Source organism: Gavia stellata, chromosome 7 (genome assembly GCF_030936135.1).
Source record: "Gavia stellata isolate bGavSte3 chromosome 7, bGavSte3.hap2, whole genome shotgun sequence".
Classification (NCBI taxonomy): Eukaryota; Metazoa; Chordata; class Aves; order Gaviiformes; family Gaviidae; genus Gavia; species Gavia stellata.
In genome coordinates, this window is record NC_082600.1 from 25,642,224 (window position 1) to 25,662,298 (window position 20,075).

The 20,075-nt window shown below is 39.0% G+C and overlaps 1 protein-coding gene across 1 annotated transcript in view; it reads left to right on the plus strand.

Annotated features, from left to right (window-relative positions):
• Positions 1-20,075, plus strand: part of SPTLC2 (serine palmitoyltransferase long chain base subunit 2) — a 73,145-nt gene that overhangs the window by 18,553 nt on the left and 34,517 nt on the right. The window contains exons 3-9 of the mRNA XM_059819724.1: positions 2,473-2,627; positions 3,671-3,819; positions 4,153-4,277; positions 9,036-9,129; positions 11,768-11,873; positions 12,715-12,934; positions 14,777-14,903. Of these exons, the coding sequence (XP_059675707.1) occupies positions 2,473-2,627; positions 3,671-3,819; positions 4,153-4,277; positions 9,036-9,129; positions 11,768-11,873; positions 12,715-12,934; positions 14,777-14,903 (976 nt within the window). The remainder of the gene's footprint in view (positions 1-2,472; positions 2,628-3,670; positions 3,820-4,152; positions 4,278-9,035; positions 9,130-11,767; positions 11,874-12,714; positions 12,935-14,776; positions 14,904-20,075) is intronic.

Sequence of the window (20,075 nt, forward strand, 5' to 3'; positions counted from 1 at the left end):
GGAGTTGAAAATGCTTAGAAGGATCTCAGCAGATTATATTTAGATACAAGTATAAGTCCCTCAAGTATTGATCTGCTAATGTGCCAGAGTTTCTTCTTGATCTTGTCACTTCCCCCACCCCTCTGCAAGTGATACAGGAGAGGGTTTGAGACACTTGTAGATAATTATTTTGATTTTGTGTCATGAATCAGGATCTTCTTAGTATATTGCTACAAGAACTTCCATACATATCAACACTTTGTAATAGAGTACAGTAGCTACGTAACTTTTCATATATGAAGGAAGTTCCCGAATGCATTTGTCAATACCAAGATGTTTTTCTCCATTGTAGAAGTGATCAGTTTGTTAGTGATTCAGCCTTGAAACCCACTTTCTGCCTGGAACAACATGAGACACTGAAGTCGAGGAAGGATAGAGCTGTGTAGCTGCTTCAGAAAACTAATGATTATCTAGGGGACTACAGCTTTGTGTTAGCTGACCTACTACCCCTGTTAACCTCTCTTGAGAGGGAGCCTTCAGAGAAGACCTGGCACATGTGAAATAATGCAAAACGATACTTAAGTAGAGGAACACGGAAGAAATAATTGCCCTTCCATGTGTGTTAGCTCATAGAAATGTTGTTCCCACTGTCTGTCTTTGCTGAGAAAGGGCATACTTGGGATTCCCTGGAGGAGTGATCACTGGCTAAATTTGGGTTGTTTTTCCATAGTTGAAATGATGAAAATTAATATCTTTGTGCCTTTTTGGCATGTCATTATGCACAGGCAAATCAGAAGGGGGCTTAGGTGCAACTATGTCTGCTTAGAAGCTGGCACTTTTGGGCTGCATCTTCCCTGTGCAGCTGCTGGTAGGAGGATGCAAAGGGGTGGACCTAGATGGTTCCTTTACTCCAAACTGAAAGGACAAAGTTGTTAAATCATTAAAATAGGAAGGTAAAGAAAAAAGTACTCTTCCTGCAGTTGAGCATTGTAAGTAAAAGTTTGTCAGTGCCCATTTGTTTGAGTTGTTATTAAAAAGCTGGCATAAATACTCCCACTTTTGCTTCAGTGGTGCAAATGTCAGTCACTGTAGCATTTGGTCAGACAGATATTGTCTTGCTTATCCTGTCACCAAAAATAAAATGCCCCTCACCATGTTTGTATTTTTCCTGTGAAAAACAGGAAGAAATGCTATGCTAGCTCTTACCTTTGTCATAAATTCTACTTTTTCCTTTTGTAGCTTATTAAAAAGTTTTTTTTGTTTTGTTAGGTTTTTTTTCAACAGTGGCAAATGAATTATGCATTCTTATCGCTACTGAGTATCAAACTTCCTTTTAATTGAATAGTAATAAGGAAATCTCATGACTTCGGAGCGTTTTGAGTAGGCCAGAAAAAAATGTTCTTGAGTACTCATATGTCCTTGCTGTCACAGTTAGTTTGACATTCTTGTGTGTTATCCATTCAAGACAGTCACTTAGTTTTCCTGAAAAATGTTGGAAGGGAAGCTAGAATTCAGGAAATGCTCATGCAAAGAAATCCTGTGGGACTTAAGTGCTGATAAGCTGTGCAGAAGAGAGGTGCCATGATGTAGCTTACTAGCTTGGATTCAGAACAAAAAATTATGGAAAGTTCTAATGGTAACCTCTATAATAATGCTAGTGCTGCTACATTAAATGCATTTCTTATGTACAGAACAAAACGGCAGAGTACCTCAGTTTTCAAATTCATTGTGTATTCAGTAGAGCAATGCATACTGTTTGGTGCCAAAAAGCAATTGTATGTTCCCTTGCTCTGCTTACTCTGAAGGTTGAATAGAAATCTCTTGCAAAGGTTATAGGCCCATGCATTTTGCGAAGGGGGTTATTGTATGTTTTGAGAGAAATGCTCTCCTCAACTGCCTAGCAAGATCTGGAAAGAGAGCCAAAGTATTTCAAGTCCAATTTGAGTTCAGAGAACAAGACCTCACTGGGTCATTAGGAGCTCCCAGTTCCGTTTCTGTGTTACTTTCAGCACTCCCTCTCTTATATGTTAGAATTCTTTGAGGCTTTCTAACTTGAAGCATGACCTAATGCCATGATTGTTTTTTTTCTAGTTGTGGTTGATGGCTTTTAGATTCAGAGCTACTTAAATTATATACAAATAAGCACCTACTGTTGAGGAAATCTGGGGGGCATAGTAGATTTGCAGGTTTAAAAAATGTGGAAATCACATCTAGCAGATGGACTTTGCACTAGCAGATGAATCTCTTCAGTTTTGCTGCTATCTCACCTTCACATAATTTTGCACTGGCATGGATTTCCAGAACTAAAAACACTTTGGGTGGAATTGGTTTCAGGGCTTGTGATGAAGAACTCTTTAACTTTTTCTTGAGTTTTCTTGATTTTTTTTTCATTTATAAATTACACCCAAATGACAGAAACAACTTATCCTCTTATTCCTAGTTTGCTGTAATATATATTTTCCTTTTACTTTGAGTGCTTTTGATGTGTTTCAGGACTTTGTCCCATTGTACCAGGACTTTGAAAATTTCTACAACAGAAACCTCTACATGCGCATTAGGGACAGCTGGAACCGTCCAATCTGCAGTGTGCCAGGGGCCAAAGTGGACATGATGGAGAGAGTTTCCCATGACTATAACTGGACGTTCACGTGAGTCAAACTTGAAGAAAAGACTTCCAACAGCTATCTTTAAGTAGAGGATCTATATGAGCAAGTTGCAGGCTGTGAGGTTAAAGGAGCAGTGAATCGTGTTTGTTTTAAGCTTTCCATGGCTTGAATCAATGAATTTTGCTCTTTTGAAACACATCTGGCCACCAAGGTGATTATTTGTGTATAAACTTTTGGCTACCTACTAAGGCTCCTGACTGTGTTAAGATTTCATGGGCATACACCTATAATAAAATTAATACTTTTGTGTGTGATGACCAGAACCTGGAGTAGATACTTTGGATTGCACTGCTACTTGTGACTTTGTGTTGATTTAGAATCAGTCCTGACACTTGAAGTAAATGTTGCTGCCTGAAACTGAATTTAACACAATTGTTTTGAGTCAGAAATGAAGTAGTCTGTAGAAACAAAATCAGAAATGCAAGAACAAGGATTTTTACAATTGGAAACGACATATCACAAGTTTGGTGTGAAGAGGTTTGCAGCACAGTACTTGGTGAAACTACTCGTGTCTTTCCTTGGCTTTCAAGGGCAAAATAATTAAAACTTTTTTTCTGCTAAACTTCTTCCTTAATCTCCTTGTCACGTATTGTTAGCACAGCAGTGCCAGATGTGTTTCCTTTCTGTGGTTAGAGGATATCCTGCTTGAGGGGCTGCCAAGGTAATTGATCTAGAGATCTTATTTTGTAATTGAAAAGAAAGTTGTATGTTTCTGGGATGGAGGGGGGAACATGTCAGAGAAACAACAAACAGATTGAGAAGCCTCAAGCAATTTTAGATATGATAGCAAACTCACCTTTTAATGTAAACTCTTCTGGGAACTAGTTTAAGACTGTAGGATAAGGAAAGCATCTTTTTTCACTAATAGTTTCAGTTTGAGGGGCAGTACTGAAATAACTTAATGGTTGGTTCTACCGATTTTTAACATTTCAGCGTATATTCTAGGAAACTGAAATAAGAATCTTCTGGTGTAGTTAATTTTTTTAATTGTTGGTATCCTAACTTGCGATGTTTTTAAAATACAGGTACACAGGGAGAGTGATAAAGGACATTATTAATATGGGTTCCTACAACTACCTTGGATTTGCACAGAAGGCTGGGACTTGCCAAGAAGCAGCAGCTAAAGTTCTGTCCCAGTATGGAGCTGGGGTGTGCAGCACTAGGCAGGAGATGGGTGAGTTGGAGCAAGATAGGATGTTCCCTGAATGTATGTTGCAAAGTCTTTAATCTGATCGTACGTCTTTGAAACATTACTTGTTCCAGCTTTTGGACTTCAGACTAATCAATAAAGAAGCTTTTACTTTAGTGAAGACAAACTGACTTGCTGGGTTTAGTTTACATGGCACAGCAGTTGGCTCACTTCTGTTTTCATATATATTTTTTTTCCACTGTTCCCTTATGGGCCTTTAAATAAAGAGCAGCCTGGTTGGTGGAAATTCTTCTCATAGAATATAGCAGTAGTGAAAGCTTCTTCTCACTCTGAATTTCTCATTTGTTTTATGTGCAGGAAACTTGGACAAACATGAGGAGCTGGAAAAGCTAGTTGCCAGGTTCCTAGGTGTGGAATCTGCAATGGCATACGGAATGGGGTTTGCAACCAACTCTATGAACATTCCTGCTTTAGTTGGCAAGGTATGGCTTAAGTCACTGGCAAAAGCTCATCTAACAAAGATTCTGCTGGTTGGGTTTTCTAAAAGCTACTTGTTTGGTTTTGGTTCTCTTCAGTGGCAACCCCTGCAGATATTCTCTATTGAAACTATAGGTCACAGTATGCATCTCTAACCTTTGCAAAAATCTTTTAGGGGAAACAGCATCCGTGGGACAAGTAGCAGCCTAGATCTTGCCTTCTTTCTGGGAGAGAGCCTAGCATGTTAAGGCTTGCTTCCCCAGGCTACTCATTAGTGTATGAAATGGTGGCTGATTAACAGGCTGATTGGCTGAAGGTATTTTGATGCTCTTGAGACACTAAAAAGTGACTGTGTCAATGAGACACACAGATAAGCTGAATTGCATGTTGGTACATACAGAATTTATTATCTTTGAGTGACAGCTGAAAAATCCTTCCTTTTGAAGTAGCAAAATCCTAGTAGAAAAGCTGTTTCAGAGAAACAAGGTCAAATGTAAAGACTGATGTCTACTCTGTGCCCCATAGAACGGTACACAATGCAGCCTGAGTGTCCTGAATCTCAAAGTATGGTTTTTTTCAGTTGTTGGAAAATGAAATGGAAGAGAGTTCTTTGTTTGCATCTTCTGATGCAAAATATATGTTCTCTTAGCTCCTACTTAGACTAAAATAGTGCAAGTACTGGAACTGTGTCCTCTTTTTGAAAATGATTCACTGTTAGCCTAATACTACTAGCCTATTGGAATTCTTTATCCCTGTGTAGTGAATTATTTTCCCTTTATTCCATTTACTTATTTTTTCCACTTCCTGAGATCACTTTGTAAATTCTTCCACATGTGATATCTACAGGTTATAAAATTGCTGCCTTGTTCTTCCCGGCAACTTTTCCTCCTGGTGAATCTCTTCTTGACTAGCTGTAGTGTCTTCCTGCATGCTATTTTATTTGCGCTGTCTACATAATGCCTCTTTTCTTTTGATCTGTTAAGTTTTAAACATCAGATGCTTTCCATGATGAAAGATGATTTTGAGTCCAATGCCAGAGAGAAATTCAGTGCTTCAAATCTGGTCTTTCTGGGGTCAAATACCTCTGCAGTGTTATGATTTTGAACAACTTATGTTACTCCTGACGTATCTTTTACTTGCATTTTTCTGCTCTTTTGTCTTCCCACATCTCACCGTTTTTTCATCCTCAACAGAAAAATGATTCATGATTTCTGTGAGACCTTTTGGATTCAGAACACACATGGTCAGATACATTTAAGTAGACTTCTGTCTGTTGTAAGTCAGTACAAATTGCCCATTACTGCAAAGTTACTCAATCTTTTTTTCTATGTATGTGGATTCTACTGTATATCTTTAATACCTTATGAGAATACTCTTGAGACACCTTATTCAGCTCCTTACTTTTCACATTTGAACTTCAACAGTTTTTAAAACCATTGGGAGAATCTGAACAGTAAATTCCAAGGCACGTAATGTACCTGTTTTCATGCACATAACTTGCATGTTTACTTAACCAACTCTTTTCATAAATGGATACAGCAGTCTGTACTGTGTTAGTAACGAGCGTACTTAGTTTTTGTGTATTTTATTTAAAGTAGTAAGAAGCTTCTGCCTCATAACACTACAAGTGCCCTTATACTCAGGTGAATACTCCAAACAGAAAATGCTCTCTTCTGAAGAAAAGAGTTCTTGTCGAATGAACCATTTCGCAGTTCAGAATGTTCACTAAATGCTTTTTTTTGGCTGCCTGAAGTTGTTTCTCACTGCACCTTTGATTTCTTCATTGTCTGCAAATAAGGACTCACATAAATCCTGAATTCTGGCACCACCCAGTACACAATTGGCTGTGTGTTTACAGCGTGTTTCACCATGCTTTGATAGAGTCCTCAGAAAAGCCCAGAGAATCCCATGCTTGATTAAATTCTTGGGCTCCCATTTATGTTACTACGGTTTGTGTCTTTGCATGTCCTACATACATTTTCAGGTGCAAAGCTGCTTGGAACACAAATTTTTGAAGGTTTGGCAAGCTTAATCAGTAATGGCATCTGCATTTGGCCAGAAGGAGTTTCTTTGACAGTCACTGATAAGATTTGAAGCTAATAATTATTTACATTGTATCTGGGCACCTATATTGCAACTTAATTAGCTTAAAACACAAACCACTGCAGTAAAGTTACTCACATATATATAATACTGGACCACCTGGTCTGTTTTTGCTCTGTGGAATTCTTAAACGCTTGGTTTATGTTGGTACTAAATTATCTTTTAATAGCAACAAATATGACTTCCCTATCCTAGGAGCCAACTCTACCCCATAATCTGATTAGCGCTGTTCAGCAAAAAGAACTCAAAAGCTTCATCAGCATTACCTAGTTGATCTTTATTCACTGTGCCTTGTTAACAGCAGCTTCTACTAAGCAGATGCTTAAAACAGGTATAGTTGGTGTACACTGAAAGTTATATTTCAGCACTGTTAAAGCATCACTAGAAACTGGTCTTTCTGCACCTGGCAGTTTTCAACAGGAGAGACCCGCTGTTGACAGCCAGGTTGTCAGCTGCCTAGTACAGTCACTGCCAAGTATGCTGAGTCTAGACCACAGATAATGTGAGATTTGAGGATTACATTGTCAGAAGTTGTTAGACCATTTGAGGCTAAGCTAGATGCTGAAACTTGCCTGGTTTGGAATAAGTGTCATTAATGTAGTTACTGTAACTAGCTAATAACAGCATTCTGTACTGCCTTTAGTGCAGAGCTTTTCACCAAAGCTCTGGGCTGACAGAGGCTAGATAATGAAGTTAGAGCAACAGTGCTTGAAGGATCTTTTTTTGGTTGTAAGAAAACAAATTAATTTCCATGTATAGTTAGTTTCTGAAATTAAGTGCTCGGAACTGAATTACGCAATTCATGTATGCAGCACTTTGAGGTAAAATGTGGCATTCACTTCAGTTTCTGCGTCTGCCTTGTAGGATGCATTGGTAAGTCTGATCTTCCCTGGCATATGTTTTTCTGGATACCAGTAGTGTGATCTCCAATTAGTGTTAGTCTTCTGTACTCTCTCTAAATGTAAGTTTGCTGATAAATGCAACTGAAGTCTTATTATTGTAGTAGCAGCACTCAGTTTTATGTATAATCTTCAGTTATTGCTGTACTGTACCAGTGGCTTCTTTGATCCTTTGCTCTCTCCCTACTGGCAGACAATACTAGACTCTTTACTTCCTCTTCAGTTTTAAATTAGTTTATTTTGCCTACTTGAATGTCCTCTTCTGCTACAGGGGGGTGAAAAGAGGCTGCTCATTGATTTGTTAAATCTTCTTTCTCTACCAAAAGCTCGTACTTGTTTTTATGGAGAAGCTCCTTCTAGACTATTAATCTCTTCTTTTTTTAATCTATCACTTTTCCTACTTCCTACCATTTAAGAACCATACTAGTACTGGATTATTATGTTCAGTTTTTGATACAGTAGTGTTTAACAGCAATGCCCTGTGACATAGTATACATACTCCTTGTCTGGTATAGTAGTTCCAAAGAGCAAACGCTAGTTGGAGATTTCTATGCTTCTTATGCCAAACTCCCCGAAATATGCAGTGTGAATCCTTTTAACAGCAGTTTGAAGACCTGAGATTTAGTGCAGTTCCTGGGGAAAACCTGTCTCAAGCTTTCCCGGGATGTAGAATATTTCTAGGTACGTTGCAATTCTAGTGCAAAATTTCCTTTATTGTGGAGAAAATACTCCTATTGTCTGTGACACCTCCTTGTGTAACTGTAGGCAATGCTTTTCACAGTCCCTTCTGGTAACTCATTGCAGAGAAGAAATGTTCTTGACTCTTCCCTCCACTAGTTGTTAATAGTGAAACATAGAATGAGCATGTGTTTAGTGTCAAATCTTCGGCATCTTGACATGCTTTCTGGATTTTTAAGTTAACAGAGGCACTTCTAGAGTTGCAGCAGATTTGCATAGTAATTGGAGTGGCCCAAGGTTATTTAGAAATATTATTGCTCTCTTACAAACTAATCCCCCAATATGCATTCCTTGTAGACCTCAGCGATAACACTGTGACTAAATGTTCAGCATATCAGCTGTTGACGTGTTATCATTGCTGCTCTCAAAACGGACATATCCTGTTTTGATATTTGTCCAAGGATAGACCTACCCTTTTTTGAAAAAGCAAACAAATCCAATGTAATGTTTAATGGCTTCAGAAAACTTTCCAATTTCACTTCCTGTATCTTGTATGTTACCTCCATCTACAAAGTACTTAATAGTTCTGTTCGTTAAAGAAAATTAGTCTCTTTGGTACCACTGAGCACACATGGGTTTAGTCACTGGTTACCTCCTAATATAAGAAATAGTGCAACTTTGATAAGGTCTTCAATCTAAGACTCCAGTGTTTCCTATCACCACTGTAGACTTGCTGCGTGAACTGTGGAGAGCTGCTCTCCTCTCTGTTTTACCTGGCTGCACATGAGGATGAGTACTAATCATCAACATGAGATATTCAGGCAGATTCAGCTGCAGGACTTCTGGAAAAAGTGAAACTTAAGTGGTTCTTTCAGTTGACAGTAGTTGTGCATTTTTATTTGCTATACTGAGGCTGCAAATTGTTTCTTAGCTAGTCTTGCCTGGACTAGCTGCATTTATGTTGGAAATACGTTTTTATTTTTTTCCTTAAATGATCTCTAAGCAGTTCAGAGCTGAAAGGTGTTATACTTGGCTGTGAAACATAACCTTTTCAATATGTTCCTCTTTTCCCTTCTAATTCAGGGCTGTCTGATTTTGAGTGATGAACTGAATCATGCATCACTAGTGCTCGGAGCAAGACTGTCAGGAGCGACTATTCGAATCTTTAAGCACAACAGTAAGTATCAGATGGTGGAGTCTGGCTTTCTGCAGATGCTATAGATCAGATACAATCTCTTCTATCTTCTGGTAGTTGGAAATCCAATTTCATGCAAGGAAGTCAATTGCTGGTTACCTGAAAGGTCAGAAGATGGCTGCTGCTGAGAATTTAATCATCCTGAATTGGATATTATTTGACATGTTCAGTCTCAACTAATAACACTTTTACCCTGAAGCTGTTCTGGCTTACATCTTCTGCATATGAAGAGGAACATGCTGCCCTTTGGCAAGTCTAGGGCCACTAGTTTTTTAACATGGCTTCTGGTCACTTGGATAGCTCAGCATGATTAGACTATTCTAACAGTCCGTGTCACATAGTAATGCAATCTTGTAGTGGTCTAGGTTACAATTTGGGGGATAAGAAAGTGAATGAACATGATCCTACAAGTACGAAAGCTTACGAATGCAGTCTCCTAGCTAAACTAGACGGCCATGCATTGGTACAACGTAGTACAAAAGGAATTTTTGGGATGTGAAGCATAGAGTAATTTCACTGAGTTACTTGCTTTAAGTACTTGTTTCCAAAATACACAGAATTTTCACTTTGCTAGTTTCAGCTTCCTCCAAAGGAGATACTTAGAATAACTTTCAGATTAAAAATACTTAGGGTTTCCTGCTGTTATTCTCAGTGAAAGAGGTACCTGGTTGTCCTTGACTAGTAAAGCCATTACCTTCATTCTTCAGCTGCTCCTAATGCTCTTTATAGTATCAATCTCTGAGATCATGATGACTCTTGCTCTCTTTGAAGTGTGTGGTGATGACAGCAAAGCTTGGGTAGCTGCAATTATTTTCCTCTCTGTCTTACTTGATAGTGGATCCTCTGCTGTGCTTATTGTTTCTTTTTGTGTTCTCTCTTGTTCTCTATAATTTGAATAATTTTTTTTACAGAAGTGTAGAGCTTACTGTAACATCAAGTGATTTTTTTTTTTTTTTTAATTCTTCATAAATCTTGATTGCTGGGCAAGATCACAAAAGCTTTGTATTCAACTTTTGCATTTGTATAGACATACTTCGAACATTGCATCCAGTTCCAGAATTTCAGAGAACACTGGTGACAAATATAGTTCTGGGTATAAGGAGAAGGACTTAAAAGCTCTGGTGTGATGAGGAAGAATAGGTGATCTGTGGGAATGGGGTACAAACTAGCAATGGTGGGATTGGGGGATATTCTAGAAACCTTATAGATGGTGGGGATCTGTGAAAGACAATGGAGTAACAGGCTGGAATCAGAAGGCAAAATACAGGCAATGATCTTAGCCTGTCAAAATGATGTTCAATTCATAGTTATGTATGTGTTCTCAGTCCTACTCTTGTTACGCTCTATGCTGCCTTAGTTAACTTCATTTTGCTGAGATGTTAATGGCTTCCTTCATATTCTGCTTTTTAGAAATTATGGAAAAAAACGAAAAATCCCCCTTAAAATCCCTGTTCAATGTTTTCTTTTTTTCCCCTACTTCATTCTGCAGTTTGTTCTCTTTATTAAGGTCAGACCTAGTTCCTGGTCTTTTCCTCTTCCTTGAGAGATCAGAGCAGAAGTTTATATTCCATTGTTCTCCCTAACTGCACTAAACTTGTACTTTCTTCCTTCAGAGATTTGTTGGAGGCAGAGACTCCACTTCTGACTTCTTCATCTTTGTCTTTTTCTGAGCATTAGCTGTCTTTTAACAGTCTGTTAACTGACCTATTTTGCTGTATAATTTCTAGTCTAGTTCTCAAGTTCCTCTCGCTGCTACAACTGCCCTAGTCTACCAGTCCTCTTTTCATGATTGCACTATTTTTCATGCCTTAGTGTTTATATCTGTCTCCTCCTCAGCACTTTAGCTTTTATGGTTTGATTACTCCCATCTCCACTCCTTTCCTCAGGTTGTTTTTCAGGGTTGATTTCATGTGTATTTATTTGCTTACATTAGTCTGGTCTCCTAGGATCTTGTCAAGTGTTCGTAGCCAAAGCTAGTAAGGTTTCAGAATACGCTGCTACTAACAACTTTATCTGTCTAGTTTCTGGTATGCTAAGCACTGTCATCTTTCCTACACTGGTGGTTCTTTTTTCTTCCTTTTCTGTTTTTGGTTTAGTAGCTTCCTGTTCCACGTCTCCAGTCCCTTCAATTTTAAACAAAGTAATAAAAAAAGTACGCTTGCTCCCCTTCTTGTCCTGCACTTTGGTCTTTCTTCTACTTACCTTTAGTTGGTTATCCTTAAATTTGCTTGTTCTTTTTTGAGTTGTTTCTATCCACAAGGACACACTTACTACCTAAATTGCTTTCTCTTTTCCTCACAATGAGATACCTTCCTTTTTTTGGGTTTTTTTTTTTTTTTTCCCCTTCTACCTTCCTTGTTTGCTGTTTGTGCCTAATGCTCTAACTTCTGCTTTTAGCTTAGGATGATGAAATTCTTCCTTGGAGTTCATACAGTCACCCATTCCCTTTAATCTCATCTGTGGGCCCACAGCTAGATGAAGACCATGCTTATTGACTTATGTATGGTCTGTCCTCCACAATGGAGCAATTTGTGCGTTTCTGGAGTATTGCTGTCTTAGTCATGTCAAAGCTCAAGCTAGTAGCTGTTTTGGTACCATTTAACAATAATTTCTGGTGCAGATATGCAAAGCCTGGAGAAGCTGCTCAAAGATGCTATTGTGCATGGGCAACCTCGTACACGGAGGCCCTGGAAAAAAATTCTTATCTTGGTGGAAGGAATATACAGGTACAAACTATTCTTTATATTCCTAAGACACTCCACATGAGATCTAGCTGCGTAGTAGTTGGGTTCCTTTACCAAATCAAACTACAAATATTGTCACTTCATAGTTACTTCATTAATCTCATCTGCAAATTAAATGGAGCTATGTATGTCTCACATCCTGGACTTTCTGTTGGTAGTACTGTAGCTGTACCTGGTGTTATCACAATGCTTCCCACATCCTGATAAGACTGTAGAAATTTAATTAATCTAAACTGATTATTTACATCAGAGCTGAGGTCTTAAATTGCTTGTCCATTCCATTCTTTCTGTGCTCACTAGATCATGCTAGTGTGAATGGAATTGCCCAAATTGAATGTTTTTGCTGAGAGTGAGTAGGAGCATGTAATAGGCTTAGCTGTGTTAGGCATTTAAATCATAGTGACTTTCAGCACAAAATGGGGTGTTTTGGAGTGCTACTAATGAGAGCCTAGTCAGTTCTTAAACTTAACAGGTAAGTAGATGTCAGATCAGAATACTGACATTAGGGTGGAAGTAAAAAAGAGATAATTCATTTATAAAATTGTCACTGAACACATTCCTTTGCCTTAACTTACTGTTGCTGCTACTATTTAATCCATATGTCAGCATCCCAGAGATGTTAAACAGGTAGAAAGTAGAGATCTGGGCCCCAGGTGCAAGGAGGAGTTATCTTTCATCTCTCTGCAGAGCATGATGTGTCTAGCAAATGTCATGTGTTCATAATTACTGACAGAGTGAAGAAAAGAAAACTTAGCGACTTTAGGCTCTATAAGGAGGCCCCAACCATTAAATCAGCTTACACTGAATTTCTGTTTCTCAACAGTATGGAGGGATCCATAGTCCGTTTGCCTGAAGTGATTGCCCTTAAGAAGAAGTATAAATCCTATCTGTACCTTGATGAGGCTCATAGTATAGGTGCCCTGGGTCCCAGTGGCCGAGGTGTGGTGGAGTATTTTGGACTCAGTCCTGAAGATGTGGATATTATGATGGGAACATTCACCAAAAGCTTTGGAGCTGCTGGAGGATACATTGGGGGCAAGAAGGTAAAAAGCTGGGAATCTCATGGCTGTTTCAGGCTGGTGGTGGAGTCCTTCACTATGCATTTCAAAGTTGATCTGTTTCTCAAGTACCCTGATTGTCCATTTGTTTCATAATTTTACATACTGTCTAGTATAGTGAAATTCTGTGCAATGCAGAAGAGTCTAGTCTAGTAAAATACCTCATAACTGTATAGTGCTCACATGGTCAGCGATGATCTCAGTTCGCAGAGTCTACAGTAGTGGTGTAATATTTTTTTAGGAACTGCTTGGAGCCAGGAAGCAGGGATTTCTTAATGTTACTTTTAATGAGACTTGCAGGAAAAATGCCAAAAGCTGAAGTTTTTCAGCCTGTTTGGAGGAGAATCCCCTTCTTGGGTTAGTCTGGTAGAATTGACTTCCTCTGAACTCAAACAGTTTGCTTTCTAAAAAGACAATTCTTCCCTTTTGGGGGTTTTTGTTTGTTTGTGGGTTGGTGGTTGTTGGGTTTTTTTTTGGCTGCTGACTCTCTTCTATTGGAAAATACTGCTAAAAAGTGTTGCCCTTGCCCAACCCCTCCTTTTGGGACAGATGGTGTAGACAACTGCATGTGTTCCCTTTCTCATATCCTCAAATGTATCTCACAGATCAGGCTTCTAAGATTTGTTTGAGAGTAAAATTCTACCATTTCCCTACCAGGACAATAATTTTTAAATACTAATACTGACAGTTACTTTAGCCCATCCAAATGGAGATGGGACTTGCAGATGTTCCTCTTTGGGAGTTTACACGGTTGTATTAAAATTACTCTGACATCTTCCCCAGAAGAAAGCACCGTATTAATCTTTTTCCAAAGGTAGTGTGCTAGTGGGGATTAACTCCCTTGGCATAAGGTGAAGCAGCTAAAAGTCCTTCGCAACTGTGTTTTAGCTACTATTTGAGGGATTGTTTCAGAGGTAAAAGGCCTTAAATCTTCTTACCTAGTTTATTTCGAAGTCCCTTTACAACTTCCTTTCATTTAACTCTTACTCCAGGCAGGCAGCAACATAAAATTGAATAATTCCACATATTTCTATAATATGTTCCCAGCTTGTGCTATGTACAGGGCCATCATTATTACTTTTATGGTAGCAGAAGACAGGATCTGTCCTGGAATTCGTACTGGTCTTTATAATATTTTGCTTTATGATATTTTTCTGGGTATTTTAGAGTGGTTTTGTTACAGTTAACAACAAGCAGCCTAGATCTATGGGGTATTGGTCCTTTGTTCCTATATGACCTGCTTTTACCCTCTAATAAGTGTAGCAGGTGTGTTTTAACTGGAAAATGCAGGAGGAGTAGGCTGAGGTTCTTGCACTCTTAAATTACACCTGCTGCTTTATTTATATTGTGCTGATAAATGGGAGAAAATATTTTGTGACCTATTCCCTTGTTTGGTGACTTTTGTGGGGAAACAATTATATTGAGTATGATACATAAGTACCTATGGATCCTGCTCCCCACTATTTTATTTGTTTTATACTCCCACTGTTACAATAAACACTTCTGAAACACAGCCTGTGCACAGCTTGAGTAATGCAAACACCGTGTTGCAATCCCATGCTGGTGGTGTTAGCTAAAGAAATCTGTCATGGGCATTTGTCTTTGATTCTTGCCCTGTGACATAATTGTGGGTTGTCATGTCCCTGCTGTTTGCTTTTCAACTGTTTATTACTTGTACCGTAAAATCAATCCTTGAGAGACCTGTTCTCTTCCAGGACATTCTGAAAGAGGTTTCTTGTGGCCCGTTTTATTGTGTGATTAAGACACAACAAAGCATTTCTCTGAGTGCTGGGAAGGCAACGTCTGATGCCTCTTATGTTTTGCTAGGAACTGATTGATTACCTCAGGACATACTCTCACAGTGCTGTGTATGCAACATCACTGTCACCTCCTGTTGTGGAGCAAATCATCACCTCCATGAAGTGCATTATGGGTGAAGATGGTACAACTGTTGGTGAGTCTTTATAATAGTAAGCATGTGGAAGGGGAAAGCCAAACAGAGGCTCTTTATCACTTTGACAGATAACTCATTCAGTAGACACATTCATAATTATCTGTTAGTACATGTAGACTTGGAATTTCTGGAGCAATAAACCAACTTACTATCCTGCTTGACAGATCAGCCTAATAACAGCATAAGGAATTTCCAGCTAGGGGTAAGTCATCTTAGTCTTGTCTAAGACACAGTATTGTCTTGTATTGATTTTATTTTTTTTTTTTAATTCTGTGTCTAGCTTTTCTAGCCTCCTTCTTTCTCTTCCCCATTGTCATTTGTTATTTGCCTCACTTTTTAGATTGCTGTCAGAGTATTTTGCTGTGTATCTTTTACAGTCTTGTGTGCTGGTTACTGCAGGGGACAATGCTTTTGATTTTCATCTCTAGTATAATTTAGAGTTTGTACCTCAGTTAAAGTAAATACGGGAATGCTTCTGAAATCCTTTTTTACTTGAGCTAGAGGCAGTTTTCAAGATCAGTAGACTTAATGCACCAGGAGAAGAAATTCAGCATATTCGTCTTTATTGTCTTAGTTTTCCTTTTTCATTATGAAAGTATCAAAGGGGAAATCTGTACTAGTCTCGATGCATTCAAAGTCAAAACTACAAATCTTGTGTCTCGTTTGCCTAGTAGGTAGCAGCTTCCTTCGGTTATAGCATGAAGTAAATAGCTTGCACTTACGATGTGTAAGCTGCCTTCAAACTGAAATGGTACAGCACTTTGCACGTAGGATACTTTTCCCTCTTCACAGGTAATTAAAAAGTTGTGAGGAGCTCCCATAGGAAGACAGTGTAGTTTGCTGAGGATCTGGCAGTGGCGTTCAGTTCAGAGGCTTTTAGAATTCAAACTGCAGAATATATTCAGTTATGGGAGTTTCAGGCATCTGGCCACGAGGTGGTGGTGTATACTGAAGAATTGTATTTGTTTTTGAACACTGGTCATCTGACCAACTAACATGACAGATAACTTCTACAGTGAAAAAGCTCGCTGGAGAAATGACTTTAAGAATTTTTCTGTTATAACAGGTTTCATTCGGTTTGCTTACATTGAGAACAGAGTTAAGTGCCAGCAATTGATGTTGCTGGTTGCTCAATAGAGAAGTCATCACTGAGGCAAGTACAGCCAGGCAGCAGCCTGTATCTGTGCTAGTATTGAGTGCTTCTGAGTGGTCCATGTGAGATACCTGTACCAGCCAAGAGTTGTTCCCAGTGCTGCTCTCAAGAACGGATATTAACCAAGCTTCAAACTACATGAAAATTTGTGCAAAAGGGCTGGGTCTTGCTGTCGTCTTAAAAGTGACTGTTTGAGCTCTTTCTAGCTGATGACTTGCCAACAGTCTGTGGTCTGCTCAGGCGTTGCTTGTTTTGGGTTTCTTCCAGTATCTGTTTTGCTTAATGAAGTGGGAAGCAAGGAATGTGTAACTGATTGCTGTTTGCAGTGTTCAAACTAAGGCATTTTTGCCCCTTTCTGAGGCTACAGTGTGATAGTCGTTCAAGCCAGAAGAATGGAAGCAACTTCCACTCCAGACTGTTCTCCTGCTGTTATGCCCGCTAGATCCATCAGAGCTGGAAGGGCACCCAGATCAGGAACCAATGTGGCAAAAAAATAACTCAAACAGCCTTTTTTGTTGTCCTGTTGCTTAAAATGCATGTCAGGCTACATCCTGTTGATTTGGTGCTAAGGAGTACCAGAATTCCTAGCCACTCTTTCTGTTGAGAAGAGAAGTGGGTTTGGTGTTTGAAAGCTGTGTCACTTCAAAGAAGCCTCTCTACATCTGATTTCTATATAAACTGTAGCGCTTTTCTGAAGTGCTGGATATAACAGCTGGATAGCCAAAGTCCTGTCTGCTCATATTCAGAAAGGATTTCTCAGCTAAAGGTCTCCTGAAAGTGTTACTGGCTTTCTAAGCATCTAACTCAGCCTTCAGCTAGGATAAGCACCTCACAAGATGATCACTGCATGAAAGTGCTTCTCTGTTCATTTTCTGCACAGTGCTGTTTCTCAGTCATGCACTTTTTAATTGCCTTAAGGCTTTAGAGAGAGTATTACTTTGTAGGCATTTTCTGTGGATGAAGTTGGCAAAAGTTCAATTGGATGAATTGAGCAGCTGCTTAGTGATAGCATGACAAAGTTTTTTTTCCTAGTTTAAGGGCTTTGGCTGAAAAACTTCGTTTGGATTCTGTGGAATTACGGGTGGGGCTCTGGAGGACCACTGCCTGCAGATGGTTTGACTATAAATGTGGAGTAGAGTGATGCTGGTAAGAGTCGTTGACTGTGGAAGACAAGTAGAGAAATAGTGTTAACTGGGTCACTGGTAAGCACCTCTGAATCAACTGTGTGTTATGAAAATTTCACTGCTTTTAAATTAACCAAGCTGAACTAACGGATGAAGGAAAACTGAGATAGGGCAATGGTTTTACAAGGGCACAGGAGTTGGAGCTGAAATCAGAACAGTAGACGGCTAGCTCCCAACCCCACTTTTTTGGGGCCACAGCTAAATCTTTTTAATGGCTTCAAGAATGCTTTCTTGAAAAGAGCCTTTGCGGCTTCTTTGTCTGCCTGCTTCTGTTCACCACACACTATTTGTAAAAGCTGCTGTCCTCCATGGCATCAAACCTTTGTGGAAATTGTGAGGTCAGATTGAGATGGCCTGTGGTTGAGGAATAAGTAGTAGGAAGCAATTAGTTTTTGAGGATGAAAGGGGGTTTTTGTGTATTATTGTGCAAGTTAATTTTCTCCTCTTATACTTCAGATTATTTCTAAATCTAATGAAACATCTGGAAGCTCTAAACTTACAATATAAAGCATTGTAGTTACTAAAACTTTACGTAACTAAAAAAAGTAAGTATCTCCTTTCAGATCTTTCTAGCAAGCTGCCAGTGACTAAAAAGGAGGCAGCACAGACAAAATACAGATGCTATGAAAAGCTGAATTGTAGAGAACATAAGATGGATGGCATGTAAATGTGCTGCCTGAATTGGGACAGTAGTTTTTTGTATCTTGATTTCTGTTCAAACTAATCTGTTAATTCTCTGTACTGTTAATGCATGTAAGTGACTAGCAAGCCTCAATCTCTCTGAAGACAGTTATGGGAATATAATTATATATGAATTCAAGTATATTACTTGCTCCTTCATCCAGACTGCAAAAAGCACTCCAACAGCCAAAGCGATGGCAGAGCCATGTTATGGGTTCTTAGTAATGGTGCTTCCAGTACCGCTTCTGAAACTCCTCTACATTATTAGCTCAATGCTGTTTGTCTGTCCTATTTTACTTTGCATTACTTGTCTTGCATGTAATTGGCTAGAAGACCATCATGTAGTCTTAAAGAAAACATACTTGATTTGTGATCACTTTGAGAATTTCTTCAATGGAACAGTTGTCCTCAAGAGTGTTGAACATCTTGAACACATAGCATGTCTTCAGAGAACTCCAGTGACAATGTACATGGGTATCTCGCATGTCATCACATTTGGATTTGATATATAGTAGAGCAAGGTGAGTAGGAGAGATGGAGAAGGCTTCTTTCCGCAAAAGCAGATTTTTGGAGCTGGTTTACCAATTCAGAGTCACTATAGTTGGAATTGTTAATGAGCCAGTGTTGCAGATGCTTGTCAGCAGTTCAGTGGATGCTGCTCTTTCTCTCTGTTCAGCCACAAAGATGAATGAACTTTAGATAGTTTTGTAGATAAAGGGGCTTTTTTAAACAGTAATAATAAAAAGACACAATAAGCAGACTTTTTGGGGTCATAATATACACAAAGATGACAAATTGATTCCTAGAATGGAGTTCTGGAAACTTGCAGTGTAGAGCCACTTGATTCTTGCTGTTCATGTGGTGTTTGGGTTATTTAAATTGACTGTAGGGAAAATGAGACCGCTTGGTGCTTGTCCTGATGAATGATACATTGTTGGGATTTATGATATTAAGTACTTAACCTGTCTGAGTGAATTTTTCAGCATCAGTGGTTTGGTTTGAGTTGAAAGCTGGATTTTTCACCGTAACAGTCTCACCAGGACTGGGAATCCAGTCGGCTCCTTTCTGTGATTTACATAAGAGCCAGTGATATATCCTGTGCAACTGGAGTTCTGTTAGCACTGTTGGTGTTCAGGACCCAGCCTGTTTGTTGCCCTGATAACATCGCTGTGGGCAAGTGGAAGAAAATCATAAAGTAACCCGACTGAGATGTGGGCAAATCAAAACATGCAAGGTGAAACCAGTCTAGGAACTGGTTAACCTCCTTCAGAGATGAAACATAATTTCTTCTCCTGTGTATTAAAAACTGAAGGTGAGCCTTAAATCCAGGAGTGTTTTAAGTTTGACCTAAAGCTGACAGTGTTAATGGCTTGTAAAAGAGGTGAACTACTTCCTTCCATGGACATTTACTCAATAAGTAATTACATGTGTTGATGTTTATAACAAGTTTACTGTATTCCATCTCAGTTTCGGGAGGCAAATATTCCACACCCAATCACAGCGCCCTACATAGCATAGAATAAGTTGTGGATGGACCTTGTCCAAGATGGCACTTAAATTTTGAATGAACATTCTCTTCAGCACTGTAGAAACCAAGGATTATTATCCTACCTAGCTCTAATGTTGCATGCAATGGAGGTAGCAGTTGCATAGGCCATCCCAGCTGCTAAACTATCAGAAATAAATGACTAACCTTTGAAGGCTAGTCAGTTAGCTGCACATAGTTTGATTGGTATTTGTCTCATCTGAGCACCTCAGTTGTGAAGAGCTAGTAGTTGATTACATCTAGTCAGAGGAAACCTTAAAAAAAAAAAAAACAAAACAGATATCTAGTCTTGCTATTGCTATGTACAATAAACTTGAGTGAGTTAAATCAGAAAAGGTAGTTAATCCAATTATAGCCAAAACGAATAAGAATGTACAGCTGTGTTGGCAGAGAACTGAGCTGTTGAGAAGACAGGACCATTGCTATGCTGTTAATATGCACAGGGAGAAGCATGCTGGAAACAGAACCAAGCCTGATCTGCTTAAATTCTAGGGGAGAAAAGACTGCAATTAGTATTTTAACCTCTGTGTGGTTAATCAGGCCCTCAAGTGAAGATATGACCTTAGAAGTTCAATCAGCTGCCTAATCAATAGGTTTCTTTAAGTTGG